The sequence below is a fragment of the Diadema setosum genome, chromosome 11 (genome assembly GCF_964275005.1).
Source record: "Diadema setosum chromosome 11, eeDiaSeto1, whole genome shotgun sequence".
In the NCBI taxonomy this organism is placed as follows: domain Eukaryota; kingdom Metazoa; phylum Echinodermata; class Echinoidea; order Diadematoida; family Diadematidae; genus Diadema; species Diadema setosum.
In genome coordinates, this window is record NC_092695.1 from 1,925,825 (window position 1) to 1,951,418 (window position 25,594).

Consider the following 25,594-nt stretch of genomic DNA (forward strand, 5'->3'; position numbering starts at 1 on the left):
ACTGAATTTTATGACTTTGCTCTCTATTTAAAGTCATGGTAGTGAAAGAAACAAACAACCATATTTATACACATTTGTGAGCATCATAGCAACAATGCAAAACTCATACAAAGAGTACTTGTACAATGCATCTGCCTGTTTGATCCCATTTATAAGAGCACTATAGTAGTCAGGACCAAATGAGGTAGAATAAGAGGAAGAAATATGTAAAATTAGAGATGATATAACATGTTAATGTGATGAATAGACTCGACGAGGCTATAAAGAATGGAGTGCCATTTAGGCAGATTGGATTCCAACAAACATAAATGGACGATTGTTAATATCAGGAAAAGTCTTTTTTCTTTTTTTGCATAGCATCATATATATACACATAAGCATGCCATTCAAACGTAATGCAATGCACATTTTTGTTGTTGGTACATGTATTGTTGCTTTTTACATGGTATATTTGATAGTCTATGTCCCCCCCCCCCAAAAAAAAAAAAGAAAAATTAAAAAGAAATGATTGTGTTTATTCTTTACTTTTGTAAGCATGGTGATATTAATACGATGTCTGTAATTTGAGCACAAATTTGGTGGGAACCATTATGAAAGGCCACTTTAATTCTCAAAATTTGTGTCAGGAGATTTTAATATCATTTGAAAAGACATTATTCATTAACCCGTTGAGGACGGACTGATTTTGGTACAACACGCATTTCCCATAGACACCTGCCCGAGTATACTTGGGACTCGTCCTCAACGGGTTAACTGTATAGTTAATGTGTAATGTTTCTTTCAGAATATCATCAGACAATTGGACAAAGATTAAAACAAGGAAATCAGCTTTCTTAGTCTTACAAGGAAGTCGGTACACATCCTCTATTTGCAGAAAAGACCATTACATACAGGAGTGGGATATTGGTGTTATTTTATATGGACAAAACAGGAGGAATGGTATCCTCATGTACTATCACTGCCTCTTTAAACTTTGAATTTAAGCTGTTTAATGTTCTTCCTCAGTCAGCAGTGTACAGAATGTCAACTCACTGACCACTCAAGTGACCTTAAAGGGATGGTACAGTATTGGTGATGATGAGAATTGGGCTTTTAACTTTTTGCGAGATACCAAGAAAACACATATGATATAGTACAGAGCATACCATTTTAAGAGGAATTCAAAGTTTATTTGATGAAAATCAGGTTTGGAATGACTGAAACATCCAAAAACAAAGTAAAACAAAATGATCGTAATAAAGTGTGGGTCCCACACTTTATTAGAATCGCTCTTTTTTGGATGTCTCAGCCAGTTCAAAACCAATTTTCATCAAATAAACGTTGAATTCTTCATAGAATTACACGTTCTTTCATATTTCATTAGAGGTTTCTCATTATCTCACCCAAAATGTTAGAAACCTGAAATTAGGTCTCAACCAAAATTGTACGATCCCTTTAACCATCTGAATTAATGAAAACAGAGGTACATGTACTCCTACTTTAATGCAAAGGAATATTGTCTCCAATTTGTAGAATGGGTACACCAATTGTCACACGGTCTTTGTTACAGCACACTCTAGTGTATGTACTGTAACCATGCATTTTTACTTGGGGTACGCATAAAGTAATGCTTTAAAAACATTAACTCTACAATAGCAAATTTGTGTGCTTCTAGACTATAGTGCTCAGCACTTCATAAAATATTACTTTATTTTATGCATTATTAAACTCTCGTGGTAATCTATGTCATTTGGGCAATTAAGGCCAAGGTGAAGTACATTGTACAATTGTAAATGTGGGCTAATCAGGCTTTTGTTGTGCAAAAGCTTTGTTTTATAATTTTTCATGCCCCATGTGTAGACAATTCAGGTATATAGTGGGTTGGTTCCTCATTTATTTGACTGATTTATCCCCCAGAAGCATAATTTCATGTTTGGAAATCATTGGAAAGAGGCGAACCAAGTACGAAAAGATGTGAAATTATCAGCGGAATTTATACAAATTGTACATTCTAATTTTATGGTTATTGCCCTACAAACAATGTGTCTTAGCACATTGTTTTGAAGTCATATTACTGTATCTTCAAGTGCCACCTCATTCAGATTGCAGAACGTCACTCAGCTTGTCAGCATACATAAACTGTTGCTGTGTGTGTGTATACAAGGCTGTCACCACCTGCGTGATATTATGTGTGAAAGGACCGGAACTGCCCACACCAAAGCTTTGCGTTTCACGCTCAGTAGAGTCAACAAAGTATTCCCACTCATGTGTATCTCCAATAGCCCATTGCTTCCCCAGTTCTTTCGCACAGGGGTGAAATGTAACCCCCCTTTACAAAGGAGACAACCCATTGATTTCTACTAGTACAGTTGTATTTGGTCATCCCGTGTTCGGTCCATCAATGGGCATTCGGTCACTACAGCTTGACCCTACTCTCAGTAGTTCGAGCCACTCACCAGGCCAATTGAAAGATAAACAGGCATTATCCTCTGTCCTTTATTCGGCCGTGGCAAGGAAATCCTCTGTGCTAGAACTGCTACTGGCTTGAAGAAGAACAAGGCGATTGCGCAGGGCCTGGGAATGTTTGCATGCAATAATAAACAAAAACTGAAGAAATAGAGCTACTGTACAGTGTAGTACATAGGGTTCTCTCGATAATCATGATAATAGGTGTCAAAAATAGCACTGCTCTATCTAATTATCCTGATAGTCATTATTGCTTTTTTCCTAGAGGTAACTCTCCACTTGATTCAAGGTAATATGCGATGGTTAATGATTGTGAAAAATAACATGTTTAGTACTTGAAGCTGAAGACAGACAGGTTTGTCTGTGATGAGATCAGTGTGTAGAGAATAAATTTTAGTATTAAAACTCAATGCTGAAAAAAAGTTGAAAGTTGTTGTATCTAGTTTTGTTTTGGCTATACTGTTTGAATTGTCTGCCCACTTCTAGTGAGGTTACTGTAGATTATGTCTACATGTACCTTAATATACACCAGTTGGGGAGGGGATGGGGAAGAGGGGACTAGGGAATAACTTTATAGCAAAGTTGGGAAGGAGCGTGCGGTTTACACTACCCATGTAACTGTAAAGAGGAGAATAAAAGTGTTAATTGGGGGAGGGGTCTAAAAGAGTATTGAGTATAGACACTTTGTTTGGAGACCAGATAGATTTTTTTTTTTCAATTATTGACATTATTAACTTAAAGGAGAGGCATTACAGTATATCTAGGGGAAAGATAGAATGTACATTCTGTGTGTGTGTGTGTGTGTGTGTGTGTTGTGTGTGTGTGTGTGTGTGTGTGTGTGCACGTGTATACAGTAACATACATTTTACAGTATACATGTAGGGGGATTGATTGATAGAGTATGGATACCACAGAGTACAGCTTCATAATGGCTATAGAGGAGTAGATTTGAAGAAAAGAGAAACCTAGAAGAAATTTGATACAAAATGTTTGTCATGAATGAGAGGTAGATTCATGTTGAACCTGTTCCATTGCTATTATCGATGCCCTTGGATTATTTATGTTTGTCCATACATACTATCTAGACAGGATGTGGTTTATAGTGTACAAACCTTGGGCTTCCTAAATAGGTCTAGAATATCACTATCAAACATAAAACATGCCAGTCGGCTGTCATTCGGCACTATCCCTTTATAGTTGTCTGTCTGTAATAGACAAGCTGTATGTGTGTATCTGGTTTTTGTCTATGCTTGTGTACATTTTCATGCGATTTTTGACGGCTGTTTGGTACCATTTCCATATCTGGCAATTCTTACTGCAGCAAAAAGTGTTCTGAGAAATGAAAAAAAAAAATATATACGGTGCAGCCTTCCACAAAAAGAACTCAGTAAACTGCAACATCTTCAGAATTGTGCCGCTAGATTACTTACTTTCAAGAAGAAAACTGTGCATACTACCCCAATACTTCGGTCCCTACACTGGCTTCCTGTAGAAAAACGTATTACAGTGTAACTTCAAGATTCTTCTTCTTGTTTACCGTACATTGCACAAATTTGCCCTGTCTACTTTCAAAATACTCTTCATCTTCACCAACCACCACATAATCTCCGGTCATCAAACTTGCTAAAATTACAGGTACCTCAAATCAATCATAATTGGGGGGATCAGGCTTTTTCATATGGGCCCAAAACTATGGAATGGCCTACCAAAATCTCTTAGAGAAGCATCTTCCATTGATGGTTTCAAAAAGAATCTCAAGACATACATTTTCAATTTAAATTGACCATACCTGTATGTATTATGTGTACATATGTATATATTGTTTGTTGGGTTAAATCATTTTCTGTGATACTGTTGTAACATGACACAATATGTACTCTGTTCTATAGCGCCTTGAGTATCTTTTTTAGGTAGAAATGAGCGCTTTATAAGAGTCTCACTATTATTATTATTATTAAATTACAGAGAGTTGAGTTTGTCAAAATCTTTGTTTAATCATGGAGGTGAACTACATGTATGTAAAACTTGTTCTTGTAATTACGTGTGTATTATACTTTTTACAGATAATCATATTTGTGATCTTGTGATTTTTTTGATTTTTTTTTTTGCTGGTATTAAAAGTTATCCACTAAAAAGCACTCACTGAAAGCAGTACCTGTGAATGAGAAAGAAAAGAGAACCTTGCCCTTGTGCAGCAGTTTGGCAAAAACTTACCCACTGTCTGGAAATTTTTTTTTGCTGAATTGTGATATATTTTTTTTCCAGATTAGAGAAATGTCGTCATTGATGGAAGCTGGCTCTCTGTAGTTCATTTCTCATTAGATCAATTTTCTTATCATATTTCTGCCAACATTTTCATATCGGGTGTGAAGTCATGCAGTGTTGCCAAGAGGTATGTATGTTCCTCAACCAATGACGCCAGCACAGTCAACAATATTTCTGTTTTCTTCTCCATGATACCCTCAACTCTGACTTCAAAAGAACGTCATTTGAGGTGCTTGGGCTTCATTTCCTCCCCCACTCCAGCACCCTTTCCCATAATTTGCAGTCAATCCCCCCCCCCCCCCCTTAATAATTGCAGTCAAACCACGCTCGCATCACAGAAAGTGTGAGTACCTCTTTTGCTATACAATAGCCAACACAGTCTCTCCAACCGTATTTCATCACGGGCGATTTGATATTTGTGCCCATTCTGTTGCCCTGGCAACCACTTGTGTTTATTTGATCGGGCATCTCCGTGTGTGAAGTATACTGAAAATGCGCAAGTATGCCTATTATGGCAATCAATAACAATATCCAACTCTGCTGAGGTAGAATCTCTTCGCAGATGGAGCGTGGGAACGAAATAATCATAGTGAGAAAGAGCAATGATGGCCACTATGGTGGAATGGATTTGAGAATATGTTACAAGGAAAAGATAGATAGATAGATAGATAGATAGATAGATAGAGAGAGAAAAAAAAAAGAGAAAAAAGAAAGAAAGAAATAGTGAGAGAGGAAAGAGAGAGAGAGAGAGGGAGAGAGAGATCATAGAAAGGGAGTTATGAAATGAAAGAAAAGAAAGGAAAAACTACAACTGTATTAAAGAAATGCGGTCATATTGCACAACGATGCATTAAAAATACAGTATGTAGGCCTACCATCTACACATTTTCAGTTGAAAGTACAGTGTATCGATATCCCAAATAGATCTAGGTTTATAATGAAATATATGAGTGGTTCTACCTCCAACTATGTGACAATTAATGTACTGCTGTATTTGGGCGAGTGCAGCACATGGATGGCGTCAGGATTCTGTGTTCTGATGATAAACTTGGGGTGTCTTGTAAAAAATTGTGCATGGTTTTAAAGACAACAAGAACATCTAGTGTACATCTTGGTCATATTCAACTTTCAGCAGGGGCTTTACAGCACTGAAGCAATTTACCCTTGCTTCCCTTTGTTCGCAGATGTGCACAGATGTCTTGAAACTAATTGTCAGTGGATAGAGATTAACTCATCCGCCTAATCACTATTGTGTAACCATAACCTTCATGTTGAACATTACTACATCTGAGTGGGTCTGGTAATCTACGATGAGGTCAAGTTGGCATGGATTACTGAATACTGATGAAAAAAGTTTGGCAAGTTCAGCATATCATCTGTGCAGAACTGGGCATTAGCTGTGTAATATCAACACCCTGTTAATCCTAGCCTCCCTCAAGCAAAACAGGAAAAATAATTCGGAGATATCACCTTGTTGCCTCAAGAGAAACAAGAGAAAGATCAAGGAGATACCACCTTCTTGCAGGGAGCAGATGAAAGCCTGCAGAATGAAATTAATCTAACCCTGATGTCATGACACAAGTATAGAAACATTATAAGGTCCTTAGGGAGGCATAATAGATTATACGTCTTGGCATTGCCACAGGAAATCCTGTGCGGTATGAGTGACATGGGACGGAATTCGACATTTGATGCCTGTAATAACAATTGTCCCAGGCAGCCCAGAGTAATGTAAGAAATGGCCACGACTTTAAGATAGTAAAGTCATTTAAACTTTCCGATGCCAATGTCGCAGATTTTTTTTTTTTTTTTTTTTTTTCAGGTAATACCTTGACAGTAGGGGTATCAGCTGGGCAAAATTTGATGCAGAATGTCAATGAAACATGACACCCTGCTTGCTTCTACAGCACAGATCCCGTTGAGGACGGCTTGATTTTGCTACAACACACGTGTCCCATAGATACACTGCCCTCGGGAGTATACTCAGGACTTGTCCCCAACGGGTTTAAGTCGGAGGCCTGATACTCTGCTCCACACATTTAATGGAAGAAATTATAGGATATGAAGTAGATATCCCTCATAATGATTTCTTGGCTCTCTCTCCTTCTGTCTGTATGTCAGTCTGTCTCTCTATCTCTTTTTTGGGGGGTTTAAATTGAAGTACACTTTTTTTGTTTAATATACACACCATTTTTTATGATTCCACAAAGACATTAAGATTTGATTGAAAGGTACTCTCTCTCCTTCCCAATAAACTGATGCTCATAATTACTACGTATTTGTAGTTATAGGTGTGCATATTTTCTGACTAGCAATGGAATACAAGTGTGAAATTCTGGACAGTGTGTCATGAAATGAATTTTTTTTTGTCATTAATGTTTGGATGTTGCTTGTATGGAGGTGCGTCCTCATCACTGATGAATACGATATTCACAAGATCAAGCTATGCACAAATGCACCGCATGCCATGCTGAATACTGTTATTATTCTCCCAAATAGTTTGGATATGTTTGAAAAGGCGAGCCAGTCTTCCCGTGACTGTATGACTATCAAGTACAGCTGGAAAAATGAGCTCTGAATACAGGAAAGTTTGAGGGCCTGATTTGCATAAAAAAAGAATGAGACAAATCTAATCAAAATTTTATATGTGATTGTCACAAGAGCTTTATCTTTGTTTGAGATGAGATACTGTAGCCTTTCACTTTGTTGAGGTGTCAGTGTTTGGTTAAAGGCCGAGTGTTTAATGCATTTTCTGCTCGTTGTTTTAATGTGTACAGGAAGCCTTACTCTCCCTGGGTGCCGCGAATAGTCTCGAGGCAGCAGAGGGCGCTATTCGAGATGTCTACAGTTCCTGCTTCACAAATGTGGTGAGTCGTATTAGATCCCTCTCTTTCTTTTGAAGCGGAATCCAAGATATATCATAAACCCCTTCACTGTGCTTGTTTGCTGGCTGCCATACGGGCTGGAATGCTGTCTTTACCCGTTGGCATACTGTGAAACGAGGAACGTTGGCAGGCATTTTAATTTCGCGAATTTTGCGAGAGCCAAGTTTCGCGAAATCTAATGTGCATGCTAAAGATCTAGTCTACACTGTATGCATTGAATGTTAGAGGCAACTTGCAAAAATCTATATGCGGCAAATAAGGCCGTCAGCTCCCATTTGCGAAAATTTCCACGAAAAATATCATGTTTTATAGTAGATGTCAGAGAATTTATCTTTAATCAGTAGAGATTAACTAATCCCCAAATCTCTCTTATATCACCCTGGCCTTCCTGTCTATTACCTTTCTGTGTTGTTGAGTCAAATACGCACAACTCTCCCCACACAAACCTGTGGGCAGGTAATATAATGTGGCATGCAGCGGGTTAATAGGCTGAGGCACATTGCAACACCTGTGAGTATATAAGCTTGCTTACTGTACAAAGTATAGGTTGAGGTTGAGGCACATTGCTACAGTACACCTGAGTATTATAGTTTGCTTTAACTTTACAAAGTAGTAGGTTGAGGTTGTAGGGATTACTGAATTCTGATAAAAATGCTTGACAAATTTTAAAGCTAAGTGTGTGTGGGCATATGTGGTGTTAAAGCTATAAAGTGAGATTATGAAATTTATAGTATTCATATTTTTGCCTGGCACGACTGGAACGGATATCGCAACGTTCCTCTATAAATGATTTGTGCTGATCCCGTGGCATGCAGCTCATTAAACTTTATTGGACGAACATGCCATTAAAATGTTATGACGCACCCTTGGTGGTGAATTGAGAGTAGACAACCAACAGGGCAGTAACCCCACGCATATATACACCATTGTATATCTTTGATATCACGCTTTGGCGGGCCATTTACTGTAGCTTAATACAATTTGATGGGTACCATCATCAACAAAAGATGAAACTTTATAATAGTAGATGGAGAACATAAGTTCTATAACTTCTCAAACTCACCCCCCCCCCCTCAAAAAGAAGAAGAAGAAGAAAAAGGAAAACAAATTGATGGAGGTAGGCTATTTACAAATGAAATGGACACATAGTGATAGCCTAACACTTCCTGTTGAGGTATTTAAAGCTGTTTTGCATCCTTAAAGAGTACATACACATGATTTCAGGCAATATTTTCCTTCCCCAAAGTATGCTGGAGTGTAGAAGACTAGGTTTGATGGGTGATTTTCTAATGATATTTAATGCAGCAGCTGTTACTTTTCTGTTGTCTTTTTCAGAATATTTGAGGCTTGCTAGAGAAGACCAGGGACCGGTTGCATAAAACTTTTTTTTTTTTTTGACTTGAGAAAAACTCTTGATTGAGTTTTAACGGAATATTTCCTTTGTGAAGTCATCGGAAGAATCCAATGCTAACCTGAGTTTTCAGTTCTTGATAGATTTTTTTCTCAGGTTAAATGTTTTATGCAACTTGCTCCAGATATTTCTAGAGGAGAAGAAGAAGAAGAAGAAGAAGAAGAAAAAGAAGAAAAGGAAGAAGAAGAAGGAGGATTTCAGAAGACTTCATCCATGTCTAGTGTCAAGCATCACCTTTTCAAAATGCAAAATACTTACCCCTTTGGTGCACACAAAAATTATACCAACTACGAAAGTGCAAATACAGGTGCGTGTTTCTTGTCTCCTTCTACAAATTGAATATGTTAAGATCGTAACTGCTGATCAGTAAATTAACAAACATGTCAGAAAAAAGGAACCAGTGGGACTCGAACCTGTCATCTACTGCTTTCCGGGCAGCGACACTACCACCACGCTGTCCCTGGTTGCCGGCAGTGACACGATGAACATGAAACAAATACCCAAGCTCCAAAATTCTGACATTGTTATGTTAAGTAGTCCAAGGCAGACAAGGCATATTAAATGAAGGAAAGATATTATTCAGAGCGGCCAAAGTGAAGAAACTCGCACCTGAACCTTCACCCCTCTGAATAATATCTTTCTTTCATTTAAGTACAGTACATATAGTTTGAATTTTGATATCTGCTCATAGGAATCTATGCACATTATGCATGTATTCACAGTCCATAATACCTCCCTGGTTGCGGCGAAATGGAAATATTTTGACATTTCCTTGAAGAGTCTGTACACGCTTGTATACAATAGTCAGTGTGGAATAATTGTGCCCCGTGATGCTTAGCTACTAGAGCAATTTCCTGTGTTTGAGCGACCTTGCCCAACCAAGCCTGATACCGCCTGTATTCAAAGGGAAGCTCTGCTCTGTCTGTAACGTGTAGCTGAATTTTATAGGAAAAGTAAAGTTCATGAGAAATGCTTCTGACAAAAGAATGAAAGTTATTAAATTTTCAACAGTAACATGCTTTTGTGAAACAGTGAAATCAGTCAAGGTACATATAAATTATATGCAATACATGCAAATGGAGACCAGAAAATTATTTTTCCCAAACAACTTTATTCTTTAAGAGCCATGATCTCCCTTGTGGAGACATTTTATTAGCATAGGCTTGAATAATTTGATATTATTTAATCTGATCGTAATATTGTTCACTTTGTTATTAATGCTGGCTAGAGCAAATTATTTTCAATAGGGTTCCATTTTCCTCCCATAAACAACGACGACAACAGCAACAGCAGCAGCAGCAACAACAACAACAACAACAACATTCCCATTAGTCTAATACATAACAACAATTGTTTGGTAAACTCGGGAGATATAAAATGCCCTTTTTACAGAGTCATGTACCAGTAAAATTTGTAAAATGTTTATACTCTGCAGAGGCACGATGTAGAAAATGAATGTTTTTGTGAATTCATGTCAAAAGGACAAAATGATTCTGATCTTGTTTTATTTTTGCACTTAATACTCTAACCGATTATTTTCATGTTTTGTTTCTGTGCACAGTTTATTCTGCTCTTTGCATCTACTTGCATTTAAAGCTCATCAATTATTTGATGAATATTTATGAATTATGGAGTGCCTTTTTCCTACCAGGGTCTTTTTTCACGGTCATGTGAATACAGCCTTGTTTATGAAACTCATTTGTAAATGTATTACCAAGGAGGTTTTATACATGGAGTTCCAACTGGCTGTAATTATTCAAACAGTTGTCAGATTTCTATTGATGTACAAAAGAATTCCACAGGTGTACTTGTGCCTTTGATAATTGATGTTCGACGCCGCCGTCTTGCTGAGCAATCTGAAGATATATTTTGAATGTTATCATAATGTTGGCCATATTTTGCCTATTTATTCATTAAATGAAATGAAATTTCACGTAATGATAAAGCATGTAAAACAAAAGTCAATTCCGTCCAGAAATATGCACAAAAGTGTAAATCAGAGCTGTATCATGTGAAACTGTTTAATACTGTAATAATCTTCAAGTATAATTCTTTATTGATAGATATATCAGATTAGTGCCTGCATATGCCCAGTCGAGTAATTCTCAGCTTTATTTCAGCATTTTTTGCTCAATTTCTGTTCGCGCATCCTCGTGTCTGTACCACCTACCTTTTATTAAGAAGGGGTAGCGAAAAGTAATTACCATCACAAAGACATATCTTCCTTTGAAAGTGGCTAGCGATTATGCATTGAGACACTAGTCAATTGTCTTCCTATCTGTGAGGCAGCTCCAGTTTAGCACATATTATACTTAAAATATTTCTTAGTGGCGGCATCAAACATGAGATCAAAGAGAATAAAACTGTTGTTACTCCATGTATGAAACCTCCTTGGTATGACATGCAATTACATGTTTTGCACCCACTTGAGATTGTTGGCACATTTTATCAAGTCACATTGATACTTACATCCTGTCAACCTATGTTCATGGGATGACTTTGTAAACTGATGGAGGATGAAACAGATTTGTTTTCAGGTTGGATGAGCTGGGCACATTGTATGCAGAGCATTGTCAGTCTCGACACAAAGTTGTTCATGCAAGGGTGAAATAATTGCTGAAATCTTGAGCACTCTGCATTTTTTGATGAATTATATGTTAACATTTTGAGATGGAGGTGAGGCAAGTGGGATTTTTTTTCTTTTTTTTTTAAAGAAAAGGAAAATGTTGGTAATAAAGCAGCTCAGTATAAGGCATCCAAATAGATGGAGGGGGTTTTCAATAAATATCTTTAGATTCAATTTGTTTTCTGTAGTTGTGATGAATTTGTTGCCAGGCAAAGATACAAAAAAGCTATTCTTGGTTCAAACAGGAGCTGGTGTGTCCAACACAGGGTGGCGAGGTGGCTAAAGCGGGTAGTGTATGATCTGCCTTTCAATTGAATGGCTCCAATTTGGGCTCAGGTTCGAACCCAAGTGAGCCTTACTTAAACAGCAATGTTGTGTGCTATCATGCTGTCCCCTCTCCCAGAGGCAGTTCTAAATCTGTCCCTCGGATAGGACATAAAATGGAGGTCCCCAGAGACTCCAACTCTCCCGCTTTCGACGGGAGATCTCCCGCTGAAAGCCCATTTTTTGCAAAATCTCCCGTTCTCCCGTTTGAGATTTAATTTCTCCCGCTCTGGCTTTGTGTCTCCCGCTTGAAATGATTTCTTACTTAGTAAGCCTTAGATAGCACGAGAGAGCATCTAGAATCCTAGAGCTTCCAGGGCCCTTAAGCGGGCCCTGGACCCCGGCCACAAGGAACTTTGTGCTTCGCGCTTATGATGTCTGCTTTGCGCACATCAAGTTGGAGTCTCCTGTTTGCTATGGGGTTTCAGGTCGGAGAATCCAGATCAGAAGGTGCTTGGGGTTGGAGTCTCTGGGTCCCTTGTGTGAGAGAGTCACAACTCCTGCACGTAAAAGATCCCGCTTCATTCATTCATCACAATGGGCAGGGTGCATGACCCGATGAAGTGATCCCGCCTCACATCCAACTGGACCCCATGAAAGACCAGCTGGTGCCACTGAATGTGGGCTATCCAGCCATCTTGTCAGATGGAAAATGTAACAAACAAACAACAAGTCTTCTGAAAGTCAATGTCTCACATCGTGTCTGGAAGGTAAATAGGAAAGTGTAACTCTTGCAAGATGCTCTTCCTTTGTACATCAGAGATTTGATGGTCTGGAACTGAATAATGATAGATGGAAAGAGAGATTGTGAAAATCGGGGCCCTGTTTCATAAAACTTGTTATCAATAACAAGCTATGATAGTTGTTATAAGCTACTGAAATCCTTGCATCTGATTGGCTGAGAGCAAATTTGTCATAGAAATGTAGCAGGGGTTACTGATAAGAAGCTTTATGAAACGGGATCCAGATCTCCTAGAATTTAAAGGCTTTGTCCCGAGATTAGATCAAAGAATTTCAAGCCAACAACAATGCCGATATATTATGCAAGTCACATGATTATGACAGATGACATGCCATCACCCGTATTCTATTTTTTTTTTTTTTTTTTTTTCACTGCGGAACTGGCTGTACATAGACTGTGTGTATCAAGTGTATTTATGCATAGTGAATGTCATGAAGAATCATATGAGCAGTCTGTATTCCTGTGCACTGGCATTCTCATGCACTTGCATCCTTATTCACGATGAAATGAGGAATACTTGATGATTTCATTTCAGACTGTGTTCATGTATCAAATGGTTATATCATTCACCAGACCTTGTTTCTCTTACCTCGGAGAGCTTTTATGGCTGTTTTCACCCCTGATTGGCCGAGACGGCTCAAACAGCGAAGACAGTGAAGTTTGCGGGTTGAAACGCATCGCAGCGAAACATGAATGATGAACCAATTAGTGGTGATGGATGTAGTGATGAGTGCCAAACAATGCGGAACTGCAGAAAAGAACTAAACAGCTCTTCCACGAGGAGTGTTGTTATTAACCCCCGCCCCCCCCCTTCCCTCCCAATCTGCAAAATAGGTGCTAATGGTCGGGTTAGTGTTATTGACTATTAACTTGGCTTTGGAATGACTACTCTTTTCTTTTCTTTTTTTTTCCATTTGATAGTGACAACTCCAAAAGAAGTCCAAGAAGGTACACAGATCTCAGGAGAGAACTCTATTTTCAGTTGACATCTTTCCGATGAACAGCAGATGTGACAGAAAAAAATAATCATGTAGTATAACAAAAAAAAAAAGGAAAAGAACTGGCACATGAACAGTTGTGTCCAGTTTTTAAAAGCAGGCAGTTGATACTTTAATTAGAACTTAAAATGTTTTAAATCACATCTGTGCCCATAGAAAGATGAGAAATATTAAAGTTCGTTGATTTTAGGAAATGACTTGCCAGGAACCTGAATCATCCCTTTAAGAGATACAATTACTACTGAGTGATTTTGATGCAGTATAAATGATCACTGATGTATATTTAGACATCAGTTGAAACATTAATACAACCTGATGGAGAGAAACATTAAATGGTGCTAGTCTGCAATTACAGACAGTTTGTCAAATGTGTTGAGTGTGCCCATTTATAATCCTTGCACAAATAGCTGTGTCACAAAACTATGATATATTTTATGAAGCAAAAAGTCAGTAAGCAGTATTCAGCCTTCTTATGAAGGGTTGCATATGTATGATTCTTTAAATAGAATGATGTTTCTTTTTGATATTTCACTTGCTACCTTATGGGTTTTGTTTGGTAGGAATTAGTTAAACAAGGGAATTGTTGCTCTGTTTGGAATGCTATACATTTATTACAGTCCTGTTCTGACATTGATGGCTGCAATGCATTTTTCTCAGGATTCAGTAATCCCTACAACCTCAACCTACTACTTTGTAAAGTAAGCAAACTATAATACTCAGGTGTACTGTAGCAATGTGCCTCAACCTCAACCTACTACTTTGTACAGTAAGAAAGATTTGTGTTAACACCATGTGTATGGAGTCCTTGAAAGGACTTTGGTCTGGTGAAAGAAGATCAGAGAAAGAGAGAAAGAGAGAGGGGAGAGTAAAGGAGGGAAGCGACATACAATACACGTTCTAGGGAGAGTGTAAGGAAGGCAAGTAGTGAAAGTCGAATTGCAGCGGTGAGCTGAAAGTTGAGGTTGCACTAATGGAGATGGAAGAATAGGAGACAGGGACAGTTGTTAGGAAGAATAGAGTGAGAATGAGGGAGAGGGTTTGGAAGGCACTGGGAGAAAAAAGATGAACCATAAAGGAAGGAAGAGAAGGAGGAGAAGGTTGGAAAATCATGGAGATAAGAGAGAGAAGTGATGAAGATGTGAAATCACAAATGATGTACAGTCAACTCTGTGCCAGTTGATCTTAAAGGGGATGGCTAGTAACTGATCAGTGGGAATTGGTGGGAATGCTGGGGGATGATTGTTCCAATTCTTGTGGGATTCATGTAAGAGTACAAAAGTTATACATCTATTGTGTGAAAATTATTTGCTTCAGAACGGTCTCATATTCAAGTAATGTGCAGTTTAATGCCCCGTCACTGTACAGGCATGCTAGCCTGGAACCATTACACTGCACATTACTTGAATATGAGACCAATCTAATTTTCACACAACAATAGATATATAATGTACTCTTAAATGAATCCCACATGAATTGGAACAATCATCCCCCAGCATTCCCACTGATTCCCACTGATCAGTTAATGTAGCCATCCCCTTTAATGGAACGGGGGAAAACACATACTTTGAGGTGATAGGCTGCTTCTGCGCAAGTCTAAGAAAAATCAGGGAGGTTTCGTCTCACCTCCTTGGAAAAATTGACTTAAAATATGAGCATTGTCCCTGTTACAGAATGGGAACACCATGTGGCTACTTCTGATTCAGCTCGGTGAGATTACAGATTTCCCTGCGAACACGGGCATCAGAGGCAAAAAGATTATTATTCCTTGATTAACTGTCATTCAGACATGCATATTAAAAAGAAGAACATACACGGTTATCCCATTAAAACTAGATCGTCAGTTTCGGCTAATCTGTATCATTAAATGCTAAATCGCAGAGCATCGTTGCACTATTGGTAAACATTGGTAAACCTCACACATACCCTTTTACAAAGAATGTTCCGTGATACAGAACAATATAGATGCGCAGAAAAACAGGAAATGCACAAGGAAAGTGCTAGAATATTCTCGTGATTAAGACAAAATCTAATTCATGATGATTGTTGTTGGATACATATTTTAAATATGACAATACATGTAATCAAGTCACATGTTAATGAATCTATACACTATCTACATGATGTAAAGAAAAAAGAAAGTACATTAAATGGTCGCCAAAAAGAAAAAAGAAAAAAACAAGACTGATCTGTTAGAGCGAATGATTCTCAGAAGTGCACAGCAATGTTGATGATATATAAAAAGTTGCACCCCGACTTCTGCATGCAAATTTAAAAAAAAAAGATACTAAAGCAATAGAATATGAAGAAAAATGAAACTGGTGCAGTGTTGGTTACAGTTCTTTATTCCATTTCCAGATTAACAAACTATATTTCATTTTGACTTACGAATATATTCTCAGGTAAAGGGGATATTTATGTTTTGGAATAATGGACCTTCGGAATAACAAACCTTCGGAATAACGAACCTTTGAAATAACAAACATTGTCCATGGCATCGTGCTGTCACTGCTGCATAATAGCTTACTTGCATCAACAAGAAATGTGACTAAAAGTGTCTGTAATTACCTTTTATTTTGTGACAAATTGTCATTTGTCAAATTGCCGATACTTATCACGTAATTATGGTGAAAGTTTTCAACACAATTTATCTTTTCAAATTCCAGATTTCCAAGACAAAATCATGCCCAATGGCAGCAGATTATGGATTTGAATCATGGATCGTGGCATTTCATTTGGTTCTTGATTTAATCGCATCGCTATGAAGTGTGATAAAACTTCAGCCCGAAGGACACATTTGATAAAACTCAATTTCATTAGGCAAATGTGTTTATTCCAGCTGATTTACATCCCCTACAAATGTGCCTGAAGCCGGTTGGGAGTTATGGCATTGGATTTGTCATGTTGTTTTTAATCACTTGCAGCTGAACATTGCCTTTCGGCCTTCCAAGAAAAGAGTCATGAGTTTATGAGCGATATTCATGTAGTCTGTATGACTAAGATTTTGTACAGCTACGTATAAAGCTGCGAACATTATGCTCCTCAAGCTTGCATGAGCTTTGAAGGTTTTTCCCTATTAAAACAAAATGAATGTGTGAGCACTTTAACAGTGATTGATTACACTTTGTGATGTAGTTCAACATGTAGGCAATGCCACTGTGATGATTTTCTTTGAAATTGTTCCAGAAATTTATCGACTGTGGCGAATAGTCAACACAGAAAAATTGACTTGCACAGAGGAATATTCAATACATGTAAGCCTATGTACGAAAATCAGAACTTTTTAAATATTTTCATTGACTGAGCTGATTATTTGACATATTCACAGCCTGCTTTACAAATTGTACACGGAGCTTACTGTATCATGAAATGAAGTAAGAGAAAAAAAAAATGAAGTTTGTATTACAGTGATTGAAAATCTGGACTACGGAATGTGGAATGAAAAACTGAACAGTATTGGGAGGGGTGGATCCTTAAAGGGGATGGCTACATTAACTGATCAGTGGGAATCAGTGGGAATGCTGGGGGATGATTGTTTCAATCCTTGTGGGATTCATTTAAGAGTACATTATAGTAAATAGGTAGAGTGAAATTTGCGTTGTGATTGGTTGGATAGCATCACGTGATTGTGGAAAAATTCTGTTATAGTGGCACGACCGTGCTACTATATAACGAACGCTTACAGTGCATGCCTACGCTTTATGTACGCAGAGATTCGCACAGAGAGGTGGAGGGACGTAGTACAGTAGGAGGACGGACAAGGCCAAGCATTTCAACGTACTTGTATGCGCGCGTAGAGCACTGGACGCAAAATGTAGGGGTTCATACGCGAGTCTGCTTTGTGATATACAATACGCATACGCGGCTGTACTAGCGTCGCGCGCTGAGTACGTAAACTACAGCCTACAGGTAGTAGGTTGTGGTTGCGTGCAAGAAATCAGTGCCGGTACGATGAGTCTAATGTTGGATATAGGGCCTAGACCTATGGAAAATACATGTAGCTCGAGGGACCTGTTTACTATAACAATTAGTGCATGTTCTATTGATGCACCAGTACTGGACTATAGAACTCCAAATACTAAATCATCCCTCGTGCAGTTCTATTCACCTCGGCCTGCGGCCTCGGTGAAACAAAACAGCACTCGGGATAATTTATTATTTGTCGTTCTCTAATCCAGTATAGTGCACCATAGAGCATGCACTATTTGTATAATATATCTATTGTTGTGTAAAAATTATTTTCTTCAGAACGGTCTCATATTCAGTAATGTGCAGTTTAATGCTCCGTCACTGTACAGGCATGCTAGCCCAGAAACATTAAACTGCACATGACTTGAATATGAGACCATTCTGAAGCAAATCATTTTCACACAACAATAGATATATAATGTACTCTTAAATGAATCCCACAAGAATTGGAACAATCATCCCCCAGCATTCTCACTGATCAGTTACTAGCCATCCCCTTTAAATCTTTGTTACTATGACATCTGCCTTAAAAGTAAAATGACACTGATACAATGCTGAGCATATATCTAGATAAATATACATATTTTTAGCTCACCTGAGCCAAAAGGCTCAAGTGAGCTATTGCGATCGCCCTTCTTCCGGCGTCCGTCGTGCGTCGTGCACGGTGCGTCGTCCGTCGTGCGTAAACTTTTTATCTTCTTCTTGAAAACCTCAAGACCGATTTCCATCAAACTTGGCAGGTAGCATCCCTAGGGGGTTAGAACTCAATTTGTTAAAATGGGCACCATGCCCCACCCAGGGAGCCCCCAGGGGGCCCCAAACCCCCAAAATGAAGAAATCTTTAAAAATCTTCTCTAGAATCAGAAGTTATAGAGCTAAGATAATACTATGAGTGAGTACATTAATGACTGTAGTTTCAAGTTTGTTCATAGAAGATCCGGGGTGCCTCTCTTGGGGGCGGGGGGGGGGGGGGGGGGTGGGGTTTGGGAAGGTCCAAATGGGGGCCTGAATTGTACATTTTCATCTTCTTCCTGAAAACCTCATGATGGATTTTCGTCAAACTTGGCAGGTAGCATCCCTAGGGGGTCAGGATCTCAATTTATCAAAATGGGCACCATGCCCCACCCAGAGGGCCCAGGGGGCCCCAATCCCCCCAAATTAAGGAATCTTAAAAAATTGGGGCCCTTTTTTTTATTATACATTTTCATCTTCTACTTGAGAATGCCTGGTCAAATTTGAGTAGAGCTGTGAATAATTTAGATTAGTGACTGCGTGAAAGGTGAACTTGCGATACTCAGGTGAGCGCTAGACCCGCGGGTCTCTTGTTAATCTAACAAAGGCCCCATCAAAGTTTCTTATTTTGTTTTGCTTGTTTGTTTTTATGGAAAATTTATTGCTGCAGGTGTATACAGTATAATTATTTTGGTCTTCACTTTTTTCATTTTTCTCCACTACAAATAGAAAAGTCTTATTTCTTGTCATTATACAGGCAGAATTGTAATTCCCATCTCTAAAACACCCCCCCCCCCCCCCCCAAAAAAAAAAAAAAAGTATGGGGATGTGGGACTGATGCTGTATGTCGGTCTAGTATAGCATGTTTTGTATGTTTCGCATGTTTTACATTTTAAAAAGTATCACACTTTGATACTAAGTTTGTCCTTGATGTGTGTCACAAAGCAATATGAAAGGAAAGCATAAATGGAAAGAAAACTACAGGTCTTTATAATATTTTCTTACAGTTTTTGAAAGCTATGTTCAGTATAAAGTTCTGATGCTGCAATGTACTAGTACACAACAGGGAATAATTTTCCAACTCAAATTTGATTAGCAATTTCAGCTGATGAACAATATTTCACATGGTATCTCCTGTACATTTCTATGGAAGAAAACTGCTACACAAAGATAGTTTGTGTAGCAGTGGTGTAAAAGTGCATAGCAAATTGCGATGCGATACCAGGAAAATTATTCCCTCCACAACATATGAATCCTTCCCTGTAATTCCACTTTTATGTGTTACTAGTGATTCTTTGTGTTTTATCTTTCTGCTTTTTAAAACAAGTGATCAATGCATATCAGTATTTTAGGACACTTTAACAAATTATGCAGTCGTGGGTGTTGGTGTATTATACATGCTCACAGGCAAAAAAAACAACAACAAACAAACACAACTTTTATGCGAAGAATTGCAGGGATAGAAGACTGTCCTGGATGGTCTCCATGGTGTTTTGCATTATGCTTGTACACTTCCCATCGTGGAATATGCACGTAATACTGCCGGATGTGTGGCATTTTGCAGTGCCTGTGTATGGCACCTGGAAATTTCCATCTTTCACAGGAAGGAGTTTTCAAAGAGAGAGAGAGAAAAAAAAATAAGAGTAAGAGAAAAACAGAGGTAGATAGACAGTAGTTCATCATACTCTTGTACATCGTAGACTTGAAAACAAACAATAGCCAATTGCTGTGCATTGCCAGTTATAGCCAATTATTCTTAATTGGAAGTAATCAATGGCTGATTAGACCCCCCTTCCTCCCAGCCTAGTGTATAGTAATGACCTTGCCCTTCCTACTTTGCCCCTGATGTAACCTCATCATTCACCCCCGGGAGACGTTCAGATGGGGTACCATCTCATTAGGGAATTTTTGATTGTCATGTTGGCACTGACCTCATCCAGTCTTGTTTGTTGATGGCATGTTTCCTTACTGGTGATTCTTGAATCCTCCGAAAGTCCTGAAGTCATTTACCTTTAGAATTCAGTCACAATAGACCGGTTTACTAATGATATGCATAATGACGTCAACCCCACGCGACCCTAGTGATTGTAACTAAGTCGGGCAAGCGAGATAAGCGCGGACGCGCGCGCCACACTGTTTTTGCATTCACGCGTGTATTGTCTACGATCATTACTCGCTGCGGATAATCGACAACTTTTGTTTGCTATAATCTTGCCTTGAGATGGTGTCAGCTTCAAGTTCTAGCCAAAGTTCGAGCAAGCCATGGAAGAATTGGACAGTTAAGGAATAGTATTTTAGGGATATAGGTGTGAGCACAAGCGGCTACACACAAGGAGAAACTCATCAAACTAGTACAACTGCTGGAGCCGATTTGGATTTGGCCATCGATCCCGACCTCTCCCGGGCGGACACCGGCCGGTCACTGCAGGAGAAGCTCGCTCTGGTAGGCTGCTCGTTCTGCGATCCTAACAAGCTCGCTGGGTTTACATCCAACTTCGAGAGTATTCCAGATTTTGGACTCTTCGACGTGTTCAACTACCTGATCATCAATCGGACTGACTATGACTGGAAAAGCTAAAGGGATACAAGTCATTTAAGGACTACCGTCTTTTCGCGGATGGGAGTGTTTCAAGCCTGCAGTTCAATGAGGTTTCGGACACGAGCCCTTTTTCGTGTTTTCCTTAGCGAGGTTAGGCCGACCGGACATACCTCAACAAACCAACGTACCAGACCTGGGTTGTGATGAATAAGTCAAAGGGGGAAATAAATGTTGCCTACTGCGAATGTCAGGGAGGTTAGGTCTATCATTATTTTTATTTTTAATTTTAGGTCTACGTCTAGATCTACTCTAGATCTAGTCTATGTAGGGCTAGGCCCCCTAACTGTGTATTGTTAATAGAAAAAATAGGTCAAAAATCGTCATTCTATTTCATGAAGTCTAATCAGTCTGAGTCTAACTTAAAAAAAAAAATCTGTGGAAACATATTGATATGAGAGATTTGTTGTCTAGTTTAGATTTCACAATCAATCATAATGCTTAAAATCATTGAAGTTTGAAGTGATGCGGTCATACTGTTGTATGTTCCGTAGCAGCAGTGTTTTCCACCCATTTTCAGAACTACTGAAGACAAAATCGAAGCCAAAATTCAATAAAATCGAAACTATAGTCCAAACTGCGTTTGATCACAGCAGAATTTTCCCTCATCTAAGGTTGGGAATTGATTTAGAGCCATACGAAATGCCAGGAGGTAAAGTCGAAGTTGATGCATCGCACACATGTACACAACATACACGTAAGTCTACATGTGGGGACGTGATGGGGACGGCTGTAGCAGCCGACGTTGCAGGCTCGCATCCTTTGTTTGCCCGAGGTTGCGCCCGTGTGCAAAATTAAAGATCTGTGCATACATTAGTAAACCGGCCTATTACGAACCTCACCAATTCCAGTCACCAGCTGCTTTGTCCAGTATGGAAACAGTTCAGACCTTGTGTTCTCGTGAATAGCCATAAGTTATATTTATGCCTTTACCACATCTGCACAAATGAGTTGCTCATCTGTTCTCTCAGATGTGGAGTGCAAAGTCCTCAAGAGGTTACAAACGTTTCTAAAATCCTGTAGCATTGAAATGTATAGAAATTCCATGTTATTAGATATGAATGCATTCATGTATTCATACATCCATTCATCACACCATTCATCCATCCATACATTCATTTATTGATTGATTCATCCGTTCATTCATTCATTTTTCCTTTCATTCATTCATTCATTCATTCATCCATCCATCCATCCATCATTCATTCATCCATTCATTCATTCATTCATTCATTCATTCATTCATTCATTCATTCATTCATTCATTCAAATATAGCACATTCAATGTGCAGGGTGTATACCATTTGCTGAGCGTTGATATTCACCAGGGACAAACAACGAGGGGACGTTTCACTCATGTCTGTTTTTCAAGTTGTGTGTAGGTCAGACCATTTCACCAACTTTACACCCCACTCTTCTCAAAGAATTGATGTGGGATCTCTTTTTAGTGTTTGCTATGTGTCTCTCACAGATGGGACCTATAGTTTACAATCTCATCACGGGACAGAGTGTTTTGCCCTTCATGGAGGGGTTGGCATGACAACACAATAGATTGCTCAGCTGTCAGACTCAAACCCAGGCCTCTTGGTAACAAAGCAGACATGCATTCTTTACCAAATTACCATCCACAAATCATGTGATCGTAGCTTTTGAAAAATACAATTTCAGCTGAGCAGATCTTGACTTGCTGCAATGACATAGTAATCAATATGTAGGCCTACGGGTATGTCCAAAGATTTGATTATGTTTTAGCTATAGTTTTCCACACAACACTGTAGTGCATGCTGTGGTACAGATTATATCACAAGCAGATGTTTTAATGTTAAACAAAGCAAACAACCTTTAACTATTCATGTACGTGTATGCACTAGTTATGTTCAGCCAGACCCTGTAATCTGAGATTTGGTTCTAAAAGGATTTTTGTAGGGTGGGAAGTTTGGCATAACAAAAAAGTAGGCTTTGCATCACACATATTAGGATACATTTAGCTGCTTAAAAGTTTTGTATATGTGCCTATATATTGTATGGTGCAAATTGCATCCAAAACAATAAGCAAGTATGGTATGAACAAGCCAAATTGAAAACGTAAAGGTGTAAGCTTACACTGTACAATGCTGTGCTTACACCTCATTGTGTGATTCTTAAATTCCACATCTTGAGTAGATAACAAGATATGTACATATGTGATCATGCATCACAACACCAACAAAAAGTCACATGACCCAATTGTACAGTTCTGATTCAAATTAAGTAAAATTGGTCAACATGGTTAGTCTTTAGTTTTTCATATATTCTAAAAGAGCAATTTTGATATATATTTGTCTTTGTATTATGGGCAAAAAATTCCATCATGCCAGAATATATTCCAATAAAGGATGTTAGAATGACATTCAGTTCCCGAGTGTGTCTGTTAGTGTGTATGTGTGTTTGTGCTAGAAGAGAGAGTGATTTTTATGTGAGTGTTTGTGTGTGGGGGCATTTGATAATTCCCCACAAAATATCAGTGAAGGTTCCCTCGAATGTTGAAATCTGGTCCAGCGTGTCATGTGACCTTGGGTCTTCCTCCGCACCCTTGTTTGTTTCACACTTCTTCCCAGCGCAGCCCTCTCAAGAGACAATTTCCTGGTCCGTGCGATCTCCGTCGCGGCCGTGCTCAGCAGATTAAGGCGCTGGCGGAGTTGAGCAATGATTTTGAAGAAGCGATCGGCGAGAGGGAGATAATTGGACAGACACACTGGGGAAAATTCTATGAAATAGCAGAGGTAGTGTAATTTTGACGTAGGAAGGGATTAAAGGGTAGAGTGTATGCTAGGCGTTGGGTGATTACGCATTTCTTTTTCAATAGCGCCAAAGCGTTTTTTGTTTTTTTTTTGAAAAAAATGGCCTCACACAAAGTAACATCCTTGCCATTATTGAGTAGATTGATTAAAGGTACTATACAAACTCTTATGTTTATTTGATCTTTTACTGTTTTCTTTGCACCTTCTTTCTCTTTCTCCTTCATTTCCTTTTTATCACTTAACGTCATCTTCTTTTTCTATACCCACATTCTTTTGCTTGTTCTTATTTATTCCCTTCTTCTCTATCTTGTTATTTTTGTTCCACCATCATGCTTTCTCTCCTTTTCATTCTCATTCTTTTTCTGTCTTCTCGTTCCATGTCACACTATCTCTTTGATCTGACTCTTCCTCTGTCTCGTTTCTTCTGTCAGTCCTGAAGGTCACTGTCTGTGAAAGTGGCTGCTATCCTATTCTATACCTTCACCTATCTTTCGCTCTCATAGTACAATCATGACCAACATCCTATCACTTCCTCATCTCTGTCCTTTATCAAATACTTATAATTTCCTTGCAAAGCTGATGTTACTTCTCATTTTGCCTTTTATCCAAGCCCTGTAATTGGAAGAACAAAATTTTGCCTATTCCAAACCGATGGTAAAGTTATGGTGCATCCTGCATGGATGGGAACAGTTTGGAAGTGAGCAAAAAAAAAAAAAAAAGGTTGGTTGCATACGTGATACAGCTTGATGGTCCTTGCTTTTCCTTGTACGTAATACTGAAATGATAGCGAGGCTTGCTATACGTTTTGACATTGAAAGTATCCCTCCACCTCCTCCTTTTTCCATCCCTAATAAAAAGGAAAAGAAAAAAAAAACAACTACAGAAGATGGAAAGGCTTTCAAAGAAAAAGTAGAACTGTAAAACCTTTTTAATGGAGGCGTACCATTGTGCTGATGTGCAGTGGGAGTTCTGTGGTGGACATGCTGTCTGTCTCCTCTTTGGTTTCTATGGCAACAGAGTATTAGTAAGTGTGGCCTCAGTGGTTGTTCCCTAGGATGGGCAGGTAATAAAGTGGATAGGTTCTCTGCTCAGAACGATTCCTAAGAGATGCTCTGGTTGTGTGTTTGATTGCATTGGTCTGAACAGTTGATAAAGTAGAATGTTTCTACCTCTCTGCCTCTTTCACAAGATTGGTGCATTACAAATTGTCGCAGCTCATGGAGTAATGACATCTAAAGCAGAGATACAAACAACCAAGTACTGGTACCTCAAAAATGGAAGTATACTGTGACATTGAATTGTTCATACATTTCAGTTATATCATACATTAAGCAAAACTAAAGAAGTAAGGTGTTTTTCCAGTTTTTATTTTGAGAATGCATACAATGTTCTTGCAGCAGTATCACGGCAGTATTAAGAATGTTCTGGGCATGTGAAATTTTCTTGAAAAATTCATCCTAAGAAAAAAAAAAGTTTCTCTTTGCTTTTTGTTAGTCATGCTAGTACTTTAGCAATGATTGATAGATGATGTCACTGGCAGAGTCTTGGTCTGGAAGGTTGTTGTTGTTTTTTGTGTGGGCATATCCAATTTATCTAAAGAAAGATATACAGTAGAAATATAAAATATGGCTGCATAAGTAATGTTATGGGTATTGTAAATCAATTCAATTCAGTATGCTTTTGCACTGTACAGTTTATGTAATGTCTAAAACTTACTCGGTACTAAATTTTGTACGATAGTCCCACATGTGTATAAACTAATTTGTACATCCAAACGGTACACATACTGCAGGCCTGGCCTCTCTTTCTACTTTACTATGCTAA

General features: G+C 38.6%; 1 protein-coding gene across 1 annotated transcript in view; it reads left to right on the forward strand.

The window, feature by feature from the left end:
* The window catches only part of LOC140235257 (cGMP-dependent 3',5'-cyclic phosphodiesterase-like), a 254,211-nt gene that overhangs the window by 19,264 nt on the left and 209,353 nt on the right, over nt 1-25,594 (forward strand). Inside the window, 1 exon segment of the mRNA XM_072315290.1 lies at nt 7,488-7,577. Coding sequence (XP_072171391.1) covers nt 7,488-7,577 — 90 coding nt within the window.